At 30.8% G+C, this 27,069-nt stretch overlaps 1 protein-coding gene across 4 annotated transcripts; it reads left to right on the top strand.

The window, feature by feature from the left end:
• The first annotated feature begins 15,375 nt into the window (after nt 1-15,375).
• Nucleotides 15,376-26,060, top strand: LOC105768101 (coatomer subunit beta'-2). Of its 4 annotated transcripts, none has more exons than XM_012587848.2 (26): nt 15,376-15,563; nt 15,961-15,981; nt 16,100-16,161; nt 16,256-16,310; nt 17,831-17,867; nt 17,985-18,310; nt 18,408-18,539; nt 18,627-18,775; nt 19,128-19,196; nt 19,483-19,633; nt 19,735-19,800; nt 19,963-20,151; nt 20,521-20,661; nt 20,754-20,828; nt 20,962-21,138; nt 21,243-21,334; nt 21,444-21,560; nt 21,941-22,055; nt 22,214-22,285; nt 22,772-22,968; nt 23,053-23,146; nt 23,853-23,959; nt 24,213-24,342; nt 24,471-24,612; nt 25,213-25,279; nt 25,640-26,060. In XM_012587848.2, exons 1-25 carry the CDS (start codon nt 15,561-15,563, stop codon nt 25,230-25,232), a joined length of 2,739 nt encoding a protein of 912 aa, XP_012443302.1. In that variant the 5' UTR covers nt 15,376-15,560; the 3' UTR covers nt 25,233-25,279; nt 25,640-26,060. The 4 variants fall into 4 exon arrangements, 2 of the variants coding, with proteins under 2 accessions (XP_012443302.1, XP_052486567.1); XM_052630607.1 differs by having other exon boundaries at nt 25,637-26,060; XR_008195858.1 differs by having other exon boundaries at nt 15,377-15,563; nt 24,471-24,688; nt 25,637-26,060.
• The last annotated feature ends 1,009 nt before the right edge of the window (nt 26,061-27,069 follow it).

Below are 27,069 nucleotides of genomic sequence, written 5' to 3'. Positions count from 1 at the left end.
ATGGAAACGGAAGACTAATTAGCATGTGAATTGTTGTTTCTAAAATACAAACGAAAATGAGCACAAGCAATATAGAGTATGTAAATTGAAACAATTGATAGGCATACATTTTTTTTCCCTGAATTAACTCCCCCATTACAAACTTTTCTTTTCTCGGTTATCATCAAGATTTTAGTGCAAAAGCTTTTTTTGTTTTAAGTACTATTAAAGTTGCTCTCATTTTTAACTATTTTTTCTTTTTAAATTTTTTCAAGACGAAGTTTTGTGATTGTTCAAATTTGGTCCATGTTGAAATAAAGACAAATTATTATCTCATACATAATAATCTCACCTTATAAAACAAATCTCTCTTAAATTTTATATAACTAATAGCAAATAAGATAAGTGAAATTTAGATAGGATATTAGAATGTGATCTGGCATGAAATAAAGGTTAGTATATGCTCAAACCTAACTTTAGTACTTGATTTTATTAGAGATAAATCATGTAAAATGGACCAAGTTAAAATTAGGTTTAGGCAATGTATTAAAATGTTTAGACCTGGTTCCACTTAAATATCAATCAAATTTCATATTTAAATTTGGTTCGATTTTATGAGAAGGTTATTTAAAATTTTTGGAAAAGAAATCGGTCACTCTTAAAAGTTTATCAATTTTAACTTGTTACCTAAACTCATATTTTTTAATTTAGTTTTTGGGTCATATTATAACTTACAAATTTAAATCCTAGTATTTTTGCTACATATTAGGTTGCTAGCTTAATTTAATATTTATGTCTTCTTCTTCTTTTCAAATATCAAACAGAACTTTGATATTAGTCGAATAACATGACGTTTAGTTTTAAGTTCATTATTAGCTAACCATACTTGTGGAGTACTTTACTTGCCAATATTAATGAAGTGTTTTTTTTTAGTTTTAAGTTTTTTCTATTAACGAAAAATGAAATCTTGGAGTCTTTGTTTGTGAAATTATAATTTTTGTTGATTAGGTTTGAAAGGCCGACAATAGAAAAGATTATTCTGAATTTACATATAAGTCTAGTCTAGTGTCTTAAACTCAAAAGCTTTGCTAAAAGGAAATTTAGAGAAAGACGTATGACTTTCCAACTGCCTTTGCCAAAAGGAATATTTTGAACTCTTTCTAATTGCTACTACTTTCGACATTATCAATTCATTCCCACCCCATCTATTTGCAAGTAGACTTGTTCATAAGTTGGGTTACCAATGTAAGAGAATTTGGGCAAAAATATAGACCCAAAAAATGGGCTTGGACAAAAAATGGGGCCCATTTAATAAACGGGTCAGATATCGGGTAAAGTATTTTTAGCTCAGGGCCCGACCCAGCCCGAATTCATTAAAGGACAAAAAAAATTAGTATACATATTTTTTAAATTTTATTTTCAATTTGTTGGGAAATATTTATTTTGATGTTTTTAGTATTTTAAAATTATATAAAAAAATAATATAAAAATTAATGAGCGAGCCGGGTTGGGCTTGGATTTTAACATTTGTATCCAAGTCGGGTTTGGAAAAAAATTTAAGCCCATTTTTCAAGCTGGACTCGGGCCTAGCAAATGAGCCTAAAATTTTGGTTGAGCCCAACCCGGCCCATGCACACTTCAGGCCTTCCTATCAATTATAATCCCTTCCTTTTTCTTTTTTTTTCTTCTATTATCACATTATCACATGCTGAAACATGTAATCAAAGTAGAACACACATATTTATATTTGATATATTGAATGATTTTGTAGAGTATGTAAAATATAAACACACAGAAATATTTATATTAATTAAAAATAGTTTTATATATTTTTTGTAATTATTATGCGAAGAATATTTGTTTAACAAATTTTGTGTATATAAACGGAGTGTTGATTATTTAGAATTTTGCGAAGTTGGCAAGGAGCATCTACCGCCTAAATGCAGCTGCTTAAACTGAAAGCTATCCATTCAGGAGGGTCATAACATAAGGAAGCTCTTTAGAAGCTTAAAAGACATCTCAACGGTTAAAATCAAGAGACCCAAAAAATAGGATTTTATGGAGTTGGTGTGTTACATCAATATTATCACTATTATAACTTTTGGCTTCTTGGTTGAAATTTTGTAATATGGTCCAATCAAATCAATTCACTAGGATAATTGTCCAAGATTTTTGGTTAATGTATATATTTATATGATAATTTTATATAATTCGTTTAATAAATAAGATTATTGGTTTGAATATGATGATTATGAGCAGGGGCGAAGTCAGAAAATTTTTTAGGGGTCAAAATTAAATTATAATTTTTACAACAGTAAAAATATAAATTTTAAAGAATTAAATCAAAATTTTATCATTTTAGGAAGTTAAAATATAATTTTATTTTTATTAATTTAAAATTTTAAAAATTTTAAAGAGTCGAAATAAAAAAAAATCCGCGGATGCCTGTCAGCCCCTAGATTCATTATGTGTTTAAATTTTTTATATATTTAACAATTTTTGTATTATTTATATTAACATAAAATAATAAAAATACGATAAACACGTCCAAATTAACGGGTCGAGGTTAATGGAAATTTCTCAGTTCCCAAATCTGGCTTGCTTTCAAAGGGGAGGAGAGAAATTAATCTGGACCGTCTATTTAATTTTGGCTTTGCACCAAGTAGAGAAAGATTCTAGCCTCTGTTACACTTTTTTAAATATGTATAAAGAATACATATTTTCTTTCCTTCTCTTTTCTACTTTTGATTAAACATTTATTCTCTACAAAGTTAACTATTTCACCTTTTCTTTTTGTGGAGAGAGTTTATTAATTGGATGATATTTAAGAAAAAGAAATTCAGTTAATGGAAACACCTCTTTTAGCATTGACTCTTGCCTTCGCTTATTCTTACTCAATTTAAAGAGTATTATTATTTTTAATACTCAGATATGATCATTTAATTTATATAAAATATTTATTATTAAAAGGCTTGCCACTTCCTTTGAAAAATCAAATAATACACAATATTCACGTTTTATTTTATTTTATAATATCAAATCATCTGGTTCTTTCTTAAATGGTTAGCCACCTTTTAAAATCTACAATAATTTATTTTTCTTGTATTGCAAAACGCTCTTATTTTTGCACAATGTTTTTCTTCAACCTGTAATTAACGTGGGTGTACATATGTAATTAACCAAAGAAAAAAAAGCTTAACATTATTATTTAACGTGTAGTTATCAATATTGATGGTTAATAGTAGTTTATCTCCTATAATTGAATTTAGACCTCGTGAATTGTTTAGCTATGTCATATTCAATCATTTTGTCGGATTTTTATTGTGTTTAAGATATCTTATATTATTTATATAATTTTTATAGGTTTTATGTACGTTGTATTTGCAATATTATTTTCTTCTTGTATTTTTAAATTAAGTAGTTTTAAGATTTATGTATGTTATTTTGTTCGGTATATTAAACACTTAATTGAGTTGATGTTATAAGTCAATCGAATGTTAATTGTAATAATAAAATATTATTTTGAGATTATTTTTATTATTTCATATAAAAATATAGCCACATTTATAATTTTTAATATTTACACTTTATAATTAAACTAAAACTTTATTTATTATTTTTATTTATATTTGTCCCATAACCTAGTATTGTATAATTATATTGTGTATAATATTTTAAAGTCCTCCATTGTATACTTATGCACATGTTTGTTGAACATCTTAATCTGAATTAACTAGGTAATAATTGTTTAATAATAATTGTCAAAAGCAGGGCACGAGGGGTGATGTTTTCCAAAACCATGTCACCAAAAACAGTACCAAATCAAAAGTCTCCAACTAAAATAAAAGACATAACTTTTAATATTTATATTTTTTTGTCGATTTGATTTTTAATTAAATTTGGTCTTTAATTTTTAAAAGAGTCAAATTTAATTGAATTTTGTAAAAGAGTTAAAATATTTTTTAACGAGAATACTAATTAAATGTTAATTTTTAAACACGACAACCTATATGATAGTCCACGTGTACTTCATGTTATTATTTTTAAATTTTAAATTTGTTTTATTTTGATTTTTGATTTTTATAATTTTTAAATTTTTATTGATATGAAATATAAGACAAATGATATTATGTTAGCATGACATGCACATAGATTACCATGCAAGTTGCTAAACCAACAATGTTAAAATTATTACTTAATTTATTATTTTCGTTAAAAATTTAACTAAAAAATATAAAATAAAAACTAAATTAACAGAAAATATAAACATTAAACACTAAACATATCATTATGCCAAAATAAAACGCATACAAATTAATTGGACATATCCGAGGAATGGGTTACCTATCGCAGCGGTATGTTTTTGACTTTATATATAGTGCTTTGATGGAGCAGGAAACATCATACGAAACCTAAACAATCTGCACATTTCAATTAAACGAAAGCAATTGGTTATCTTTTTATATTATTTTTTGTCTCAAACTGGTAGGCTCTAATTCCACCAAAGTCCACCCTAATTGAAAATCAAACCAAGACAGCCATATCCACCGATTTCATCATTTAATCGTATTAATTATTGAATACGAATACTTGTTTCGATTTCCGCATTGAAATAATCACTTTTAGAATGTGAAGGATATTTATACCCTGACATTTTATTCTAAATTGCGATATTTTCTGTACAAAAAAATATAAATATTTTTTTTGGGTTCGTTGTGCGTATATCGTGTTACCTGTAGTCTTTCATGTTCTGCAAATAAAGCTTTGGAAGATAACGTTGCCCATAGAACACATGACATTGTGGCATTGTTTGGTAAAACAGAAAAATGAGAACAAGAAAGGCAGCGGATGGAAAAGAGAAAAGAAAATGTTTTTATTTGTGGCATTGTTTGGTAAAGCAGAAAAATGAAAAAAATAAAAAAGAAAGAGAGAGAGAAGAAGGCCGATGGAAAAGAGGAAAGAAAATGTTTTTATTAATGTCAAAAAATAGAGAGAAGTGCTAAAGAAAGAAATTGGAAAGATAACTATTTTCACCATTATTTTCAAAATGAAAAGATAAGAGGCAGAAAGAGAAAGATGAATTAAGTTATCGTTATTAGTCCTTGTACTTATTCAAAATTTGATATTTAGTCCATGTACTTTAAAAGTTAAAATTTAATCTTTCTATTTTTCAATTTTAATTTTTAGTCCAATTATTATCGTTATTGGTAATTTCTGTCAAAATTTGTCAACATGTTTATTATCTTTTTGTCAATTATCTACAATGTCATAAGAGAACAACCTAGTCAACATGTTAAATTGACAAATTTTGACAAAGAATACTAACAATGTTAATGATAAGATTGAGATTTTTAATCGAAAAAGTAAGAGAAATTAATTTTAACTTTTTTATTTAAATATAGGGACTAAATTTTGAAATTTGTCAAAATACATGGACTAACATCATATTTCGACATTCTTTCAACTTAGAAATGATGATGACAAAATAATATATATATATATATATATATTAACTGTACCATTAGATAAAAAGAAAATTATTTTCTTCTCTAAATTTTCCATCATCCCCACGCATCCATCACCAATAAAAATAAAATGATGTAACTTTTTTCTTCATATTTCTAATTTTCTCTTTATTTTATTTATATATATTCAACTTACAAAGCAAAAGTCTAAAACAAAGCTGAGCCTCAGGTAGTGAAATGAAGCAGATGATCATAACGGAGCCAATTTGGTTCCACGTATCGCACGGAATTAATGTGAACACAGCGGTCAAAAGAAGTCAACAAACGATATTATTACAAGTTCCTAATGAGGGTAACGAGGTCAAAGAGGAGTGAAGGGATTTTGACATTTGTTTGATGCCTGGAAACTAGCTAAAGTTGACTTATATGCAATGGCCAATAAAAAAGACAGCCTAGACTTAAAATTTTTTTATTAACCATGTATTAAATAATATTTCATATAATATATGTGCGTACACATGTGGGAAGAAAGTAGAGATAAAAAAAATTAAATTTATAAGCTTTAATAATTTTTATACACATACGTTATATTTGTTTAACCCAATCTCATTTTATTTTATGCTGTTAAGTTTTTAAATAAATTGTAAAATTTTCAATAATTAAATATATTAAGAATAACATTGGACTAAAATAATAGACATTTTAGGAATTTAAAAGTTTACATGCACAACCAGTTATGTTAACTCTGACAATCCATGTATTAAAACATCAGTTGTCTTCAAGAAAAATACTATCAAAACATATTATCTTTAAAATACTTTAATGAATATAATATACTATGTTTAAGTATAATTAATATGCAATGATATTTCTCTTTAAAATTTTGATATATTTAATAACCTTTATTTTGTTTATATTTATATATGTGAAAGTGCTCTTTTTTTTTAAAAAATTTATGAAAAAGCAGTTCTAATTGCTTCCAATATGTTGTGAAAAGCATTAATGGATTGACAATTTTCAAAACAGTGCTGCAATAATGCTTTGTGCTTTCATTGCTGGATCAAACTCACTAAATTAGAGCACCTTTCTTCTGTGAAATTAAAATAAATAGAGCACTTTTATTATATGAAAAATAAAATAAAAAATAGAGCATCTTGCTTTCTTTTTTGAAATTAAACTATTTATTATAATTTTTAAAATGAAGATATCATTTATATTCGCTTTTACGATGAATGAAGATAAATATTAACATAAAATCACTTCCATTATTACTATCATTTGAGATAAAGATACTTTCAAGCTAATAAAAATACTATAAATATAACACTTTTTCTTCTTTGAACTAAAAAAGAGCACCTTTCTTTTGACCAATTTAACCAAATTTAAATACGCCTACCATTAGCAAATGTATTATACTTTTGCATGTTCTTTATTTTCTATATTTTTATTTTTAAAAATATATTGTCTTTCAGCTTTAAAGTAAATGGAATTGCATCTAATATTTAGAGAACTTATCAGCATTTGAAAATTAAATTTTATAAGAGCATTCCGGTATGCATAACATCTTTGATACATGTCGTTGGATGCTTCTTAACTATAAAACAGTTTTAGAACTATTATTTTAAAATAAATATATCAGAACAAAGAGATTATAGTTATTGACATTTGAATTTGCTATTATATCACGTTAAGAATATTACTTAAAATAAATATATATGTATATTTATACTTATACTTATATTTTCATAATTAATTTTAGTTACAAATTTCATATGAATTAAAATTAAATTGGACACAGTTGGATTGAATTGAAAAATATATATGAGAATTTTGATTTAATTTGAATCAGTTTTGTAGCTCAAACAGAAAATCATAGGTTTACACGTAATTAATTAAAATAAGTAGACAGTACCCTCTTAGTTTATAAAAAGAAATCTTCCAATAAAAAAGAAAAAAAAAGGTATATTCAATTTTCTTGCATTATTTATCAACTGGTCAATTGCTTGTATATTTTAGTTATGGTGGAGAACCCATAGGGTTGAAAATTTGAAATGTCCAAGTTCACGATCAATAGCAGGCCACGTGCCACTGGCCGGCTAGTCTTTACTACTTTTTTTTTTTTTTTTGTTAGGGATTTTTCCTCATGGTATTTCTCAATCTCCATACGTTTTATACTTTTATCATCATATTTTCCATTTCCACTCAGAAAATATTACTATATATAAAGCAGTGGGGGGAAAAAGTTAGACCCAGTATTGAGGTGGTAGCAGTGGAAATATCAGAGGCCAAGAATCGCTGGCAGTCAAAAGTTTACGCCCTTATTGAACGATCAGAGTGATTCGTTTTCCCACAAAATAATATCATTGACATGAGCCACTAATATTTCAAGGCAAAAGAATTTTCTTTTATTTTCTACTCTACGTTATTCCCATTTTTTATCGGATATAATTTCAAGGAGAATATATTTCTTAAGAAACTTTAAAATACATGGAAAAAAATTAAAAACTGAATATATTTATGGGTGAGATATATATGTATATATTTATTTATAGGACACACTCACACTCGAATCTAAACAAGGTATATGCAATCAAAATAGAGAGGACAAAAGGATATGGCCTTGTTCACCTATATGCGGCGAGAAGTAGAAGGCTTTTGATTGCTACCGATAAATGGATTGTAAAAGGCAGTGCATTTAGTTAAGCAATATATATAGGTTCCCACCATTGATGAACCAGAATTAAGCACAATATCTTTCACTACCACCATTTATTTTCTTTCTATCATTTCAGATAAAAGCCACCAACGAGAATATTCCGTGGCAGCGTTGGCAGGATTTGATTGGGCTTAAATGGGGCTCCAGTTCTGGGAATATCTGACTGAAGATTTTTTTTAATATTGCAATTCTACACCAGTTTCTAGGGCCATTATTTCAACAGCTCAAATGCTACATTTTCAATCCTCTTGCAGAAAAAAATATTATTTTTTCCCTCTTTCTTTATCAACTTTTAGATCAGCAGTTGAAGTGGTATGCTTGCTTTTGCATAGAACATGCCCCTTAGCTAGACTCAAAAGAGAGAGAAACAAAAACAAGAACCCTAAACTCCCATTTACAATGGAGTCATAGTTTTGTTCCGACTATATTCATTAATTATGTTATTTGGAACGCATGTACATTTAATTTTTTATCCTATACTCGTATATGAATGTATCCAATACTGGTAGACTCTACAGTACACAAGACTAAATCAAGCAATCAAATGGGGAATCTGCCCTTGGTTTCAAATACCTAAAACTCAGCTGGCAATAGATTTTAAAGTATAACAGCCTAATGTTTGATAATTACACATTAAATAATAACCCCACTCCTAATAAAGCTCTGGTTTAGCATCAACAATGCACTTTTTTTTTTCTTTTCTGAGGAGTCAATTTAACAAAGGCCCGTCAATCCCAGCGGGCACCTGTGCATGAAACCAAGGCATCATGATGCTGTTAATTAGAAGACCTATTGCCTCATTGATTATGTATCGATTGCATTTAGGTGGTTGAAAAGTGATGAAAACATACGTGGCTGAACAAGCATCTTTGGTGGGAATTGAGAATCGCTTTCAAATTTACTTGTTTTAATCATAAACATATCTCTAAAGTGTAAGGAATCGAAAATATGACAGATAAGTACACACAAACGTATCCCCACACGCTAACTGCACCTGCTCCATGCCCATTTATGGCAATTTCCGAAATTATCATTTTTATTTACTAGTCCTCTTAACTTAAAATCAAGTGATTATGTATAGCTGATCTAATTTGAACGTAATAAAACTTGTTCTAAACTTTCAGACCATATCTAACCTCTAAAACCGCACTTAAACATCTCGATTGCATGCAGCGTACGTTGTGCCTGAAAAAAAAAACAAACTTTCACTAACAATGAGATACCGTGGGCGTATATAAGTCAGTCCTTGCAAGGCGAAGCAATAATGCTAGATGAATCCAGGTTCTGAAGGAAGCAAAAAAGTGCGAAAATCAGTATGCAGGGGCAGGATATGTTTGTCAAGTCAAAATAAGGCTAAGGATTTTGTTAGTGGTGGCATTTTAACTTTAAGGCTATCATTTGACATTAATGTAGTGCTTGACTAGCGTCCCAATCAGTACTCCCAACTCTAGTTTCTCAGGAAGAAGCTGGAAAGATCATAGGGGACACTTGAGAGGGGGGTTATTGAGTGGGCAAGTTTATTCTTTGGTATATTCGCTTCCATTCAAATTAGTAAAACCCACTTTTACGACGTAGTTTCCGAGCCATTATCATTACCCTAATTGACTTATTTACTTCCATGTGCTTTTTTTCTTCTTCTTTTTGTCACCAACTGATCCAATTCCAAGTCAACTAAGGCCATCTGTATATGCGAAACAATCTTTCATGTTTTCTATATAGACATTGACATCCTGTGGTGGTGGTGGCACTAAAATATTGATTTTGATTTAAACCTAAACGTTATAAATTTTTAACAAAAATCATAAGAAATTAAGAAAAACAATGTTAGGGGTTGGTGGCAGAGTGTAAAAAAAAATTTAGGACTAATGTTGAATTAATTGAGAGTTAACCTAATTTGAACAAATGATCCGGTTGAGAAAGAGGTGCAGGATAAAACATTATGACCGATGATACCACTTACCTAATCGCGCAATTAAGAAGCAGAAAAGCGGTTCTGTCTACCACTTTTTTTTCCCAGTGTTTGATTCATCCAAATTAGTCATTATTATGTTTCAGATTATATATATGCTTGCTCTCATCACGAACCGCTTATTTTATTTTATTCCTTCCATTTTTTGCCTTTTCATTGAAAAAAAAAAGGAAAAAAGTAACATTAGACAAAAATTGAATAGCTAAAACATTACGCAAAAAAAATTGAATAGTTAATTTTATTTTAATCAGACAATGAATGTGGTGAAATAAGAAATTAGCCCAAATTATAAAAAATATCAAATAACTCCAAAGAGTAGGGAGAAAGAGAAGGAAAGAAATTAAGAATACTACTTTATGAAAATATAGCGAGAAAGTCAAAGCCACGTGATTTTTTTCGTTTACATTGAGAATTTAGTCACAAATTCTAATTTTATCATTTTAATATATTAAAATATACTTAATTTTTGTATTTTTCTATATTTGATATTTAGTGTCTTACTTTTTTTAAATGTAGTTGTTTTACTTTTTTAATTTAAAATGTAAGTTTAATTGTTAATTTTGTTAAAGTGTTGTTAAATTTGAAATCATTGTGTTTTTTTTTGCATGGTTGTCAAGTCAGTTTTTTTTAATTTCAAGATAATACTAGCAAGTTAAACAAAAAAATTAACGATGTTAATAATTAGACTTAAATTTTGAAATTTGAAAAGTAAATGAACTGAATTTCAAGTGGTCGAAGGATATAGGGACTTAGAGCATATTTTAACCCTCTTTTTTGTGAGAATATTTTAACCTTTTAGTTCTTATACTTTTCAAATTTTAAAATTCCAATCATGGTCAAACAATGGTCATTAAATTATATTATTTCTAAAATCTTATTAGGCAAACATATGGTCACATATATAATACCATGTTGTTATTTTCACTTAATACTCATATATGTAATACCAAGCATCCTAGACAACTATAACATTAAAATTGAAAGCAGAAGAGAAGAAAACAAAAAAGAGTTTTGATCATCCCTTCGTAAATCCAAATGATAGAGTTGCAAAGGGGACTGTGAGGAAGCACTATTCTTGAATGGAGGCCATTTGAATTTTCGGTGTCAGAGATCGAAGAAAAAATAATTGAAAGCTCAAGGCTCACTTTTAGGGTATTCTCAAAGCTTTTTGGAAAATCCGAGCACACATCTGTGTTTAGGACTTTAAAAATGAAGAGTGGATCAATCTCATTCTTTGGGTCAGAGGTGGCACCAACGGCGAAGCAATGGTTGTGGTTGCATGAGAGGAAGGAAATTTTATTTTAAGGTTTATTGTTGAAGATTAAAAAATAAAATAAAATAAATATTATTTATGCTATTTATTAAGCATTTTACTGAGTTGGTGTCACCCTCAATTAGGTCACCAACTCGGTTAGGGAAATTATAAAAATGTCCTTTCATAGCTAAAATAAGTTATATTATTCAAGGGTATTTTAGTGAGATGTGGTGAGATGTGAACCCAACCTAATTAAATTAATGAAATCTTAAATTAACCACTCAACCAAAGCTTCATTTTGATATATTTTATACATTTTTATTTTAATATGCACAATTTATTATCTCTATCAATTGTATATATTAATAATATTGTTAAATTGAGTTAGTGTCGCAAGTTTACTTGATACTAACTCACAATTGATGTCAACGTCATGATAAATAATTGTAATGCATGTAGTATTGTTAATCGATGTATTTATATTGTAATATATAGCTACATGTGTTATTATGATTAATTAATTTCAAACTATATGTTTCATTGTTTATTTTATATTAATTTTAAACGCATATATGTGTTTTAAATTGTTGTTTTTACACACATATGCATGTGATAAGATTTCTAACATAAAGAGGGAATGCACAGTTAGCATTCCATTAGGGAGAAAAAGGAGGAGTAATTAGTTTGCATAATGATGACTAAAATAACAAAAGAAAAAATAGAATGATCTATTCTTAGGGTGACTGACGAGATAATTCTCTTTTAAGATTTAAAATGTTTCTTTTTACATTTTTTATTGTTCCTTTTTTCAATTTTTTTATCCTTAATCGGATTGAAAGATTTCGAATTGGATGGTACATACCAAATTGGATGGACAGCCAATTTTCAAAAACAGAAAAGAAAAACTCATTATTACTAAATTAAAAGTTAAAAGGCTAATTGATATTTGATAGCATTATTTATTTTATGTGTTATAAATTAAATATTAATTTTCAATAGTTAATTGAATATTAAAACATCATTAGTTCAAATTCAATGAAAATCCATTAATAATGTTGTCAAATTGACTTTAAACTTTTTTTCCTCTTAATTATATAAGTCGATGGTCAAGAAAAATAAAGAGGTTAAATTTAAGAAAATTAAAAAGTACAAGGGTTGGAAACATAATTAAATTTTTTTATATTTTATATAAAATTGAATAAAATAACTAAAAATCACATAGTAAATAAGTTATAAAAGAACCTATTTTTGTTGTTTTCGAACTTTATAGTCTGCTTGCTTAACTTGACAGGATCAAGAATATTATTTCATCAACCAAAACTAGTGGTTACATAACCGGACCGAATCGATTAGTAAGACTAATTAGACCGAGAATCGATCAAGTATTGGTTCGGAGTTAGGGGTTGAACCGATATGGATCAGTTAAATTGATTTTCTCTATTTAAAATAAATTTATTTTATTAATTTTTAATAATTTATTTGATCAAGTCATTCGAATTGATCAAATCAAGAACTGGTGACCTGACTGTTTTGGTTTTGAAGAAATAAAAAAAATTATATATATGTAAGAGAAAATAATATTTGACTTTTACGTGTTAAATTTTAATTTGTTATATATTTTAATAGATTTAACTATTTAACTAACTATTAAATTATAAAGGTACCAATTTGAGAAAAAAAAGAGATAATTTTGGTACCACTTATGACAAAAAAATGTTTAAGTAACATAGTAAAAAATATATAATTTAAGTATCAATACGTGGGTTGAACCTTTTTTCTAAAATAAACTCAATAGTTTAACTAATGGAAGTGCCAACTTGGAGAAAAAAAATAATTTGAATACTACTTGTAATTAATAAAAATTAAAGTATCAAAATGAGAATAAAAATATAACTTAAATAAAACTTTATATATTAATCTAATTATTAAAGTGTTCACTATCTTAGGTGTGTTCTCGGTTTCCTTGTCACTGTTATCATAGGAATTGTTTGCGCTAGATAAAAGGAGAAATTGCAATAAAAAGATTGGCATTAGCTTTCAATCTCTCATGGGTCATGGCTCAATCGGATGCTGCCCATGTTTCACGCCAAGCCCAATGAGCATTGGCTTTTGTCCATCAATGTCTGAAGACAGTTAGACCTATGAGATTCTTTTTAGGTAAAGCCACCTATTCATCTCAAATTTGATATCCAGTAATTTTTTTTTTAAATTAAAATAATTCAAATGCTGTTAATTTTAAAAGTGAATATCTAAAGTCAATCAATGTTAGTATTAATATTTTTCATCAATTTTACATAACTTGATTGGTATAATAACAAATTTAGCCTTCAATGTTAATATATTCTCTCTATTTTTATATATGTATTTGAAGCTAAAGTTTTTAAATTTTAAATAGTCTTTTGAATTTTTAACTTTTTTAATTTATGCATGTTTTAGAATTTTTTTACAATAATGATTAAATTAATTGAATATATAAATATAGAAGGTTTAATTTGTTATTATATCTATCAAAATTATGTACAATTTTATGATTAAAATTATCTTTAGTTGCTCACTTTCATATGATAATAGTTATTTTTGAAATGAACTAATTTACACAGTATCAAATTTGAGAGGGACTTGAAATGTTTTTACATTATTTTTAAATTTTTACTATTATAAATAGAATATACTTACAAATATAATATAAGTATGAATATATGTGTCAACAATTAAAGCTAAAGATCAAATTACTACGAAGCATAATAGATAAAAGTAACTAGAAAAATTGGAACAAAACTCATGATGGTTCTATTTTAAATATTCTGTAAGGAGTGGTTTCTTTAATTGAAAAATATAATTATTTTTAAAATTATATATCTTTATAAATTTTAAATAAATTTATTGGCAAATTTCTTCGGTTAACTTATTAGTTAAGTTAGTTTTGTTATATTATTATGAAGACAATATATTAAGTGGAGTGAAATTTAAAAATTACATAAATAAGATTAGGATGATGGCAAGTATATATAATGTATAGTAATATATATATATATATGCATGTAAGAAATGAAATGCATGATAAATTTATAATTTTATTTATGAAGTTAAAAGTTACATTGTTAATGTATTAAGTACTCATCTTATTATAATATGACGTGATTTTAGAATTTTTTGATATAACATTTTCACTAGAATATCAAACATTAAAAACTCTTGAATTGCCAATGAGGATTTGACTTACTTGAAAATTATATGCATATGTCTCTAAGTCCTATCATGTATGAGAGTTTTAGTTTAGCTAGTCCCAGTTTGTTAGGTTTAAATTGGATTGTATTAGTTATTGTTTGATGGCTACTCAAATAGTCCGTTTGTAATAGTTTGATACTTATGGTTAGACTTATCCAAGGACTAGATAACTCGCCCGACTTGGGTTAGGCTTGGATAAAGACTTTTTGCATTTTGGACCGGGCTGACTTGACTCGAAATCAATTTAAAAATAAAAAAATATTTTTGAATTAAAAATTAATTATAAAAGTATATAAAATAACAAACTAAAAAAATATTCTTAATATTTTATTAATTTTTAAATGGTAAAATAAATTTTTTTGGACGATTCAACTCGAAAACGAACTTGAACTTAAAAGATATTTTGAAACCTAATCTTAATTCGACCCGACACACTTGTTACACTTAAAGAACATCACGAACTATAGTTTATTGAAACTTGTTGAATATAATTTTCGGGATCCATTTCTTTTCAACCGCAACAATGTCAAATTAAGCCCCAAAATTGCTAATGGAAAGGCCTATCCTATGAAAAGTTCATAATATAAAAATCTTGAAACCCAAAAGAGTTATCCAATCCATCAATAATCCAACATGTTATGGCCCAACAGCTTTTCTAATCCTAAAAGGCTATCACCGTCCGTTGTAACACACCAGAGCAATCGATAACCGTTGATACCACATTCTATTCTGAGGCAGTATATACCGTAGCTCAACCACGGCAGTGACTGAGTGGCACTTCCGTAAATCTATCCCTTAACTCTAAAGCATTTCTTCTCTCTCTCTCTCTCTCTCTCTCATTCATATTTTGTTGACGTAGACACACACACAGAGGAGCTCTGTATTTCTCTCTATCAACAGCGTGATCTCGATCTAGAGCTTCTTCTTGTTTAATTCTTATTTTCAAAGATGGTGAGTTTAATTACTCGATCTGTTTGATTCGGCATTAGATCTGGTTCGACGCCCCTTCGATTTGCACCCATTTATCATTTTTCTTTTTTAATTTATGGAATCTGAAGTGCGAAGATTTTTGAATTATGTTTAATTCGAGCTTTACTTGCTTTGCAACGTCGCCATTTCTTTTTCTGTTATCGTTTTGAGTATTACGCAGCTGAGACGGAGAGTTAGGGATTTGAATATAATTGAGATCTGGCGCGTGATTTTCTTTGCGGTTTTCTTTTCTGGATGTTTGCATATGGATCCGGCGATTTAGAATTGACCTCTTATTGGATGAGTTTGATTTAAGATCTCTTGCTTGGCCTTCTGCTAATTGTTTGTTTGTTTGTTTTTTGCTTTGGTGCTTTGACAGCCACTCAGACTTGAAATTAAGGTACGTGTTATTCGTATCATTTGAGTTCAGTTTTGTACACTGATTTGATCTTCTTTCCATTTGTACGAGTGTTCTGTAAATTGTATGGTAACATTCTTAATTGTGATGTTTTGATCAGAGGAAACTTGCTCAAAGATCAGAGAGAGTAAAATCCGTAGATCTCCATCCTACTGAACCATGGTAATTTCAACCCTTCATTCTGTTTCATATCTATTTGAATATTAACCTTTCAAGCTTCGAGCCGAAATATGATATATTGTGATTGTTATTGAAGGATTCTAGCAAGTTTGTATTCTGGAACTGTCTGCATCTGGAACTACCAGTCACAGGTGCGCAAGTTTTATATTTTGTAATCTATATAAAATAGCCGTTAAAGTTAGAAGTTTTACCCAGTTCCATGTTAGTTAAATGGTAGAGCAGGAAAATAGATGAATAAATGGATATATTTAATGTTAGATTAGCATCTGAAATTTAGTTAAATAACTATCCTATTTGCTTTTTTTGGGGGGTCACTTTTTTCAATAATATATTTTTTTAGTAAAAGAAGCAATCTTGAAAAGTTCATCACAGAGCTTGATTTTATGTTACTCTTTGAAGCATTGTTTCCACCTTCTGTCATACTGCACTTCCTTGGGTGCTGTGGGGTGCATGGATGAAAAAACCGGATTGGACTGACTGGTTCAATTGGGAACTGGAGGCTTGGTCCGGTATGGTGCATGGAACCAGATATTGGTTGAACCAGTAATAAACCTATTCAACCTGTAAAACCAGTTTTACATTTTTCTATTATTTTTGTAAATACCATACTATTAACTCAATGCATATTTTATTGATTTTTTACTTTATTTATTTCTTATTTAACATTAAATGTTATTATAATTAAAGACTGGTCGGACTGGCTATTGGAGTCTTACCACTTTGGTCCTGTCCAGTTTTTAAATCCTTGGTGGTTGTTATGTGAGAAACTAGCGTTGACCTATCAGATGATTATTTTCCCTTAAAAGAATATCATGGTGCTCAATTAGTTTAAGGGCCAGTTTAGCATTGCCTCTAAGAAGCACTTTTGAGATGAAAGCATTGCTAAACAAGATGCTTTTGAGCTTTTCAAAAGTGCTTTTGGGACCAAAAATGCTTTGCAAAAGCACATTTTTAGCCAAAAGCAGAAGCAGAAAATTTTTAGCTTTTGCTCAAAAGTGCTTTCTGACCCAAAAGCACTTTTGAGAAGCAATGCTAAACTAAGCCTAAATTAACCTTAGTCCATGCTGATCTTTGTCCATTCAGCTTGATCCAATGCTTTTCTCTATTTGAAGGATGTAGAGGCACTTAATTCTTAGTCTGGCTCATCTTGTGGATATATTTCCATCTTTTTTTCATCCCTACGAGCCATGAATTTGACCCCATGTTTACTGTAATATTCTAAAATGAATTGAATTGCGCTCCATATGTTTCTCCTTAACCCTAAATCTTTACACTGTATAACTCCGACATGATTCTATTTTATGATTAATGTATTATTCTTAGCTTCTTTTGAGTGCTATTTGCAAAGCTTTAAGCATATACTTTGCTTAAATCTAATGAACATAGGAACATGGATCCTTTTAGCTCTATGTATATGGCCAGTCCAGTACCTGTAAAATTAAAAAAAAAAGAAATTGAACGATACCAGTTTCATTTGCACTTTGACATGCTTATTCAAATATAAGGCTATAGAAATTATTTGTAATTTCATGGAATCTAATCGGTATAAGTTTTTGAGCTTAACATGTTATTTAAGTCGTATTAGGCTTATTTTGAACTTTTTGTGCTGTTTGGATTTTCACTTATTGATTAGTGTTAACTTGCTTCACAGACCATGGCTAAGTCGTTTGAGGTCACTGAGTTGCCAGGTATGTTATCTGTTTTTGTGATGACTTATCTTGGTCTGATGATACTGTTTTTCCATTTCCATATGCTTTGTGGTAGAATTATTATCAGTCTCTAAACTCAACATCTTGCATTTGCAGTTAGGTCAGCAAAGTTTGTTGCACGCAAGCAATGGGTTGTCGCTGGAGCTGATGACATGTTTATTCGTGTATACAATTACAACACCATGGATAAGGTCAAAGTATTTGAGGCACATACCGATTACATTAGATGTGTCGCTGTCCATCCTACTCTTCCATACGTGTTGTCATCATCTGATGATATGCTCATAAAACTTTGGGACTGGGAGAAGGGTTGGGTGTGTACTCAGATATTTGAGGGACATTCCCATTATGTCATGCAAGTGACCTTTAATCCCAAAGATACAAACACTTTTGCCAGTGCATCTCTTGACCGTACCATAAAGGTATAAAGGGCCTTTCTATTTGTAACTCTTTCATTATATCTCTACTTCATATGGTATAGCCATGCTAAGTTTGCCTTGGCTCTGTTTGAAATTCTAGATTTGGAACCTTGGCTCCCCCGACCCAAATTTTACTTTGGATGCCCATCAGAAAGGTGTAAACTGTGTTGATTACTTTACAGGTGGTGATAAGCCATATCTGATCACTGGGTCTGATGATCACACTGCTAAGGTAAGCAGCTACTATTTGTATTCAGTTATCTTTTTCATCTTAAATAATTTTTGAGGGAACTGTTCACAAATAAATCCAATGGATCAGGTATGGGACTACCAAACCAAGAGTTGCGTCCAGACATTGGAAGGCCACACACACAATGTTTCTGCAGTTTGTTTCCATCCTGAACTTCCAATAATTATTACTGGTTCTGAGGATGGGACAGTTCGAATCTGGCATGCTACCACATATAGGTAATTCTTGAGATAGGAAGTTGAGGAATGAAGAGGAAACTTGAATTGTTATGCAGGAACAGAACCAAATTACCCCTCTCAATTTCTAGTGCCCATTTGTTTCTTGACTGGGCTTATTTTATCTGGTTCTCTTTCTACATATTTATCTAGCTTCCTCTTTGTTACTCATCATTCAGATGGATGTAGAATTCACAGTCTAGAGCCACATTAGTGCACTATCATTTATATTTCTTCCTCATTTGCTTGACACTTCAGTGTTTTCTTAGGATATTTTAATTTTAATAGTCTTTTATGCATGCTATCTTTGAATTCTTAAAGTTTTTGTTTTTCTAACCAAATCATTTGTGATCAGGCTTGAAAATACTTTGAATTATGGTCTCGAGAGAGTTTGGGCAATTGGATATATAAAAGGTTCACGAAGGTAATTACTTTTGGTTAAATGATGCAACATGTTTATTATTTTTGGGTTGTTTATTACTACTTAAATACTAGAAAATTTTCTTTTGATCATTAAATGCTTGAATAGGGCCTTCTAATTAGTTTAGATTATGTCTATGTGCCCACTGAAGGTGAAAAAACAATTAATTTAGATTACTTGACCTGAGTTCTTTAGTTGTATGTTTCTTTTTGCGTTGATTGGTTTGCATGATACTTCTTAATCTGCTATGCATAAAAGGCTAAGAGTACCCTACAATTTTGTCTTGCAGGATTGTGATTGGGTATGATGAAGGAACTATTATGGTGAAAATTGGTCGTGAAGTTCCTGTAGCAAGTATGGACAACAGTGGGAAAATCATTTGGGCTAAGCACAATGAAATTCAAACTGTGAATATTAAGAGTGTAGGAGCAGATATTGAGGTAAATGTATTTATTGTAAAAATATTTCTCTTTCTGCATTCATGGTGCGACTTTCAGTACAGGAATTTTCATCTTAAGATGCTTTTTGCTTTGTTTTTTAGGTTACTGATGGAGAAAGGTTGCCCTTGGCTGTAAAGGAATTAGGGACATGTGATCTATATCCTCAAGTGAGTTGATGCTTTCTAGCCTTATTTAAATGGTTTTGAGCATACGATTAAGTTTCACTCCTAAAATTTGTTGATTTATTCTTTTTGTAAGATGTGTTTATGTTTGGATTCGTTGGATTCTTGCACAATCAGTTACCCTCGTTCCTTTCTTGTTGTTGTCAGAGCTTAAAGCATAACCCAAATGGTAGGTTTGTTGTTGTCTGTGGAGATGGTGAGTACATCATATATACAGCATTAGCATGGAGAAATAGGTCATTTGGTTCGGCATTGGAATTCGTTTGGTCATCTGATGGAGAGTATGCTGTCAGAGAAAGCTCATCAAAGATAAAAATTTTCAGCAAAAATTTCCAGGTTTTGACTATTTTTTCATTTATATGGTTTCTTGTTATAAATGGTATATTCCTTAGTATAAGAAAGGTTGTGTCCATGCAAACTTTGTTTTCACTTGTTGAAAGGTATGTTATACGCAACATATCTATTGCGGCTGGAGAGATGGATTTAAGAGTATGAATAAAATTTTGGGTAGGGAAGGGATTTCAATTCTTCTGATATTTTTTGTTTTTTTAACTGACAAGAAATTCTTCAAGTTTCTATAATTCTGATTATTAACTTTTCATATTCTAGTGGTTTCCTTTATGATTGTTAAGGAATTTTATCTAATACGATGTTCAAGATTCTTTTTACAATGTGGTGGTATTGATGGGGATTTAACATTTTCAGGAAAAGAAGAGTGTCCGGCCAACCTTCTCTGCTGAGCGTATTTTTGGGGGCACTTTACTGGCAATGTGCTCCAATGATTTTATTTGTTTTTATAGTTGGGCTGAATGCAGATTGATTCGTCGGATTGATGTTACCGTTAAAGTAAGCTAAAATAGCTCTGTGCATCCCATTTGCTTCTTCTTGGCTACATTGGATCCTAAATGTACTTTTGTTTATGTTACTGAAATTGTTAGAATCTTTACTGGGCTGATAGTGGTGACTTGGTGGCAATTGCTAGTGATACATCGTTCTATATCCTAAAGTACAATGTAAGTCACCTTGTATAATCTGCTTATTAGATCTGCAAAATATTTTGCACTGTGGACTCTTCTTTTGTCTGTTAAATACATGCATGCTTTCATGCGGACATACAGAACTGAATTTAATATTTTAATGTTGCAGCGGGATGTAGTTCAATCATACTTAGATAGTGGAACACCAGTTGATGAACAAGGAGTTGAGGATGCATTTGAGCTTCTTCATGAAACCAATGAACGTGTCAGGACCGGGATATGGGTTGGGGACTGTTTCATTTACAATAACTCTTTATGGAGACTTAATTACTGTGTTGGTGGAGAGGTATTTGTGTTCTGCTTATCCTTGCCTTGGAAGTGTTCCATAGGTTTAAATGCTTTGGTTTTTTCAAGTTCTGATGGTTTCATTTTGACAATAAATGGTTTTAGGTCACCACAATGTTTCATTTGGACCGTCCTATGTACTTGTTGGGATATCTTGCAAGTCAAAGTCGGGTGTATCTGATAGACAAAGAGTTTAAGTAAGTCAGCAAGTCATGGCTAATTTTTACATCTAAATTGCGCGTTAAATTTTGTTGTGAAAATACATTATTAACATCTGTTTGCCCTCATCCGTGTCATATGTTACAGTGTAATGGGATACACGTTACTTCTCAGCCTTATTGAGTACAAGACACTTGTGATGCGTGGAGACTTGGAAAGGGCCAATGAGATTTTGCCTTCAATTCCTAAAGAGCACCTTAATAGGTTTGTTGTTGTCTGTTCTCAAAAAATTTCCTTAATAGCCACTGCCCAAAATTTGGTTGGGGACTTAGAATTTATTTCTTCTCCTTTCCTTTTCTTTTCCTTCATTCCCACTTAATTTGAATTTTTGGTTTGTGTTAGTCATTCATGCCCCTTGTGTTTGGATTTGTTTCCATTTATGGTAATACCTCGGTCATATCTGTCTGTTGAGAAACTTAGAATTCCAGATCTAATCTGTATCCATAAGTAGCCGACTAGAAGGCTGGTCCTTTTATCTTCCTGAAAGCGTTATATTTTAAAATTTTATCATGTTCAGTTTCTTTGTTTCTAAGTTGTGTTGAAATATTTCTTGGATTTAGTTAACGGTTTGTTCTCAATGGTAGTGTGGCTCGTTTCCTAGAATCACGAGGTATGATAGAGGATGCTCTAGAAGTTGCTACAGACCCTGATTACAGATTTGAGCTTGCCATTCAGCTTGGTAAATTAGAGATTGCCAGGGTAAGGAATTTGTTAAATTAATTTTGTGTTTGTAGTACAACTTCATAGATCTGTTCTTTTCTTGAATTTTTGAGTAATATATTCCATGTTGTATTAAGCTTTTGACTGTGCTGTGTAACAAATTTTTTTATCCTCACTCTTGTATTCATTTTTTAAAGGAAATAGCTGCGGAAGTTCAGAGTGAGTCTAAATGGAAGCAATTAGGAGAATTGGCTATGTCCACTGGAAAGGTGTTGTATATTCTCTAATTTGTTTCAGTGTCATTTCTCTCTGTTATGATTTTTAGATCTTGATTTTCCCATCACCTATCTTAGTAGGTTTTTTCTTGCTTTTTATATGTCTCATGATGTTCTAGCAAGTCACAATGTGAAAATATCCAATGTTTTATCTTCCTCTTGAATGAAATCTCTCTTAAGGATGTAGGAATAGGCAGCTTTACCTTTCAGTAAATAATTTATCAATTTGTCTCTGTAGTTTATTAACTGTAATTGAGATGTACGAGAAAAACATTGTCATGTTTTCTTAGTGTCTTTTTAATGCTGGATGTTGTACACTGACATTTTCCAATGTGGATTTTGAATTTTATCATGTGCGGTAGTTGTTTGTTTTAATTAAGCTATGTGCATGTCATATGAATTGTTAGTCTCAGATAATTGCTTCCTTGCCTGTTTTTAAATCTTTTATTCTTGTTAATTATACTAAACTTGTCATTTCAGCTAGAAATGGCTGAACAATGCATGAAGCATGCAATGGACCTGAGTGGTTTATTGCTGCTTTATTCCTCATTAGGAGATGCTGAAGGAATATCAAGACTTGCATCTCTTTCCAAAGAGCAAGGGAAAAACAATGTTGCTTTTCTTTGTTTATTCATGTTGGGTAAATTAGAGGATTGCCTTCAGCTTTTGGTGGAAAGGTATTTCCTTATATCAAGTACCAGAAATCGTAGACTGCCATTCATGTTATTATATTTATGGATATTGAAGTATTCTGTTTACAGTAATCGGATACCTGAGGCTGCTCTGATGGCGCGATCTTATCTTCCAAGCAAGGTTTCAGAGATAGTAGCAATCTGGAGAAGAGACCTCAACAAGGTAAGTTGCCCTTATTTGTTTCTTTGTTTTTTTTTATGCTTTATTCTTGATAACGGGGTTAGCTATATCGTACATAACCTTCTGTTTGTTTTAATTCCTCTTTTTGATTTTCTGTATAGTTTTTACAAGATTCAAAAAGTTGCATGTCTATAATAAAAATTATGAAGCATTCCTCTTCCTCTGCTTTTCCTTTAATCCATGAGTCAAGCATGTCTCAACATTGCCCCGAATACCATTGGCAAAATATCTATTTACCCCTTGTTATCCCAGAGTAAACTAGTATAGCTTGACTTCTTTCCTTTATGTTCAAGATAATGGTTATTACTATTACATAGCATCTTGGTACTTTTCTGGAAAAAATTGGTATGAAATTCTGCTTATAGAGCTTTTGCATCTGAAGGCTAAGAAAATTACTCTTATCCTTTCTTTTCTTTTTTTAAAATAATGTACCAGTAATGTACTGCTGAAATCGTAAGTCGGAATCTGTTTTTTCTAATAAACCAATGGGGGGTGGAGCATTTGGAGTCTTTTTATTTGCACCCTAAGAGCAATAACATGTAATTTCTTTGTATCCTTGCGACATGAATCTATTGGACTTCCATGTTTCTTGTAGTCATACTCAAAACTACCTGCCCTGACATTTTATTACTTATTTTGTTTAACAGTATAAACTGTAAAATGACGGTTATTTTTACATTATCTGCAGGTTAATCCAAAAGCTGCTGAATCTTTGGCTGATCCTAGAGAGTATCCAAACTTGTTTGAGGATTGGGAACTTGCTCTTTCTGTTGAATCTAAAGTGGCAGAAACAAGGTATAAAAAATTATTCCTTTTTCTTTTATTGTTATTTGTTACTATTTTCTAGGCAATTTTGTCAAACATTATTCCTTTTTGTTCAATAATGTTACCGCTTTTATGGATAAATCATTTCAGAATCCAGTTGTTTGGTCATTTTTGGTTGCGCTGTAATTTTTTAATCACTTTGTCTTGGTTGCAAAGCCTCATGGTTGACACATCCGGTTTTTGTCTCACATAGATATGCTATTTACTTTCAATTGGTTTTTAGGGGTGTTTACCCCCTTGCAGCGGATTATTTGAACCATGCTGATAGATCGAAGATGACACTTTTGGAGGCTTTCAGAAACATGCAAATTGATGATGAGGAGCCTCTTGTGAATGGTGTACTTGATTATGAGGTATAGAATCCATTTGTATCTGTTTTTTCTTTTAAGTTGGCGACATTTTGAAAAATAGGAACTGCTTTGAGTGGTTCAGGAGTCTGGTTTGATTTTATTGTCTGTCCTTTATTTGGTGGGCATCACAGGCTGGAGAACCAAATGGGCATGGTCTGAATTCAGAGGAGCAGAATGGAGAAGATGGTAGCCAAGAGGAGCCTGTTGTTGTAGATGCTGATTCTAACGATGGTGCAGTACTCGTTAATGGTAACGAGCCAGAAGAAGAGTGGGGTACGAATACTGAAGGAACCCCGTCAGCCTAAAAGCAATTGGTTGGGGCAGTGTGAAAATCGAAATTTTGTCTCTGGTGATTAATTGTTTCTAACATGCCATCTCTACCCTCTTTCTATTTTGGACTTCTCTGACTCATTTTTTGTGATTCGTTTATTGGAGCACTAACTAACACTCTACCACTAACTGACTTCTAAACAGTTTTCCTGAATTGTTTCCATCTTTCTCATTATTTGGAATTTGATACATGTTCTCTGCTGGTTGCAAGTATCTCCTTTATTTTTTGTATTGACAACTTTGTGCGCCAAACTGGGCAAGATCAAGTTAATATGATACCTATTGATATCGACTAATATGAGGCTCATCTAGTGGCTCTGATCCATCCTTCCCTGTAACTATTCTTATCTATTTTGTGTTTGCCCAATCAATTTTTTGCATTCTAATATCAAAGTATTATTATTTTGGTATTCTGAATAACTGTAGATCATTAATGAGAGCCTTAAATTTTGTTATATTCTTTTTGATGTGGTGTTTTTGGCAGTTCTTTTGTTCTGTCATCCCTTAATTCTTACTTTTTACCATTTTCCTTCATGTTGGCAGTGCTTACACCAGATCACTAGGTTTCATGAAGACATTCAGTTTGAGCTCCATTCAGCATGTACTTAATGTGAGAAACTTTACTACTACTACTACTACTACTACTACTACTACTCGAAAATGCATTTTTAACCGTACCAATTAGAAACATAGAATTCATTTGACCCATGACTTATTTTGGTTAGGGCAATAAACATCTTCACCTTTACGGTGAACCTCTCCAGCTTCTTGTATCTCTATTATAGTATTTGTTCCCTTCCAAATAAAAGTAAATGGAGTGCTTCAATAGGATAGGAGTTATCGGTCAAGATTTACCAGTTACAGTTTATTTCTAATTATTCCGGAATAGAATTAGACCATAAGTAATTATTTTCAAAGTGGGGTCCCCTTTTGTCATTATTACGGTATTAACTTCTTATTTTATCAGCAGATTTCAAACTAGAAGCTGGAAAGATGTGAAATATAAGGGCTGATTGTCTTTGCATTCCCGATGATTTGGATCCCTCAAGCACATTGAATTTTGGGATGGAACATATACAAGTTATTTGGTTAGCTTTCAAATTATGACTTTAGTTGCTTGTCTTAAGTTTTAGCATATTCTTTCTGAGGCATTTGGTCCTAAAAAAAAATTCTTGTGCCATAGTGAGTGTAGAAATAATTTGAGAATTTATTGACGATTCCCCAATTCAGTGCATTTTATGTTGTTTTTAGGCACTATTTTTTGGTCCCTTCTTGAGGCCTCGACTCTTCTGGTTGGTTTTTTTGGGGATTCTCTGTTTTTAGTCTCTTCATATGGAACTTGTACTGTAAACGTATTTCTACATAAAACGCATACGGTTGTTCAATCACAATCACTACTATTCTTGCTCTTCGTCCTCCTGTGCTGGTCTTATAGCACAGCTGTCCTGTATGTCATTTTAATGGTTTCAAATCAAACCTGAAATTTCCTATTTTATACAAGATGTCAGAAGTTGATAAGTGAACGTGACTACATTCGGGTTTCAGATGTTTTGAATATTAAATTTTCAAATACGATACATCTTCTGGAATTTCTCTTAAAAGAATGATAATTTAAATAAAAAAGTGAACTGAAGCTGTTCCGTCTAAAACACATTGGGGACTTCAATTGTATCTACGACAGGACGTCCCGGTTGAGATGGGAAAAGAGAATGAGAGTCGTATTCTTAGCTGTGAATTGATATATGGGGATAGGAAGGGAGAAAGTTGAGGTGAATGTCCTCATAATTGGGACAGAAAGAGCCAGTGTTGTCACAGAGGGAGCTAGAGGATATTACAGATTGATTCTAAATGCAAGTGTTTACCTAAATATGTAGAAGAGGATGAGGAGCTGTCTGCATTTGCATTGAAGTTGAAGGATGCTTCCATGGTCTGAGAGCTTCATGCGGCTGTTGTTGCGAAGACACCAGAAAATTCTCCTAAAGCTTCAGAATGCTGAAAAAGGTATCCCCATTAGATCTATCTGGTTTGTCCTGAACTTGCCATTTGCAGGCAGTACTTACCTTTGTTGGAGGAAATATCATAGTTGGGTATGCTTATTCCTCTGGTTTTCTTTTTGGTGCCAATCCTGGAACTAAGCAATTCCATGATCTACCAAGCTGACTGTTAATAAACCCGTGCCCTTGGCCTGGGATGAATGTGGAATTTTAATGTCTCAACCTCTAAGCTGTTAATATCGTAAAAATTTTCCATTTCTCATAGGATACCCAGAACTTTCAATATTTTCAATTTCTCATCTCATGAAATATATGTTACCAATTCTTCGGCTTTGGCAATTAAATATTTGAGATTATTGTAATATATAGTAGGAAGCTAACTCAGAAATATCAACCATAATAAATG

Source organism: Gossypium raimondii, chromosome 5 (genome assembly GCF_025698545.1).
Source record: "Gossypium raimondii isolate GPD5lz chromosome 5, ASM2569854v1, whole genome shotgun sequence".
NCBI lineage: Eukaryota > Viridiplantae > Streptophyta > Magnoliopsida > Malvales > Malvaceae > Gossypium > Gossypium raimondii.
Note: the sequence above shows the minus strand (reverse complement) of the source record. Positions and strands in the feature narration are given on the sequence as shown.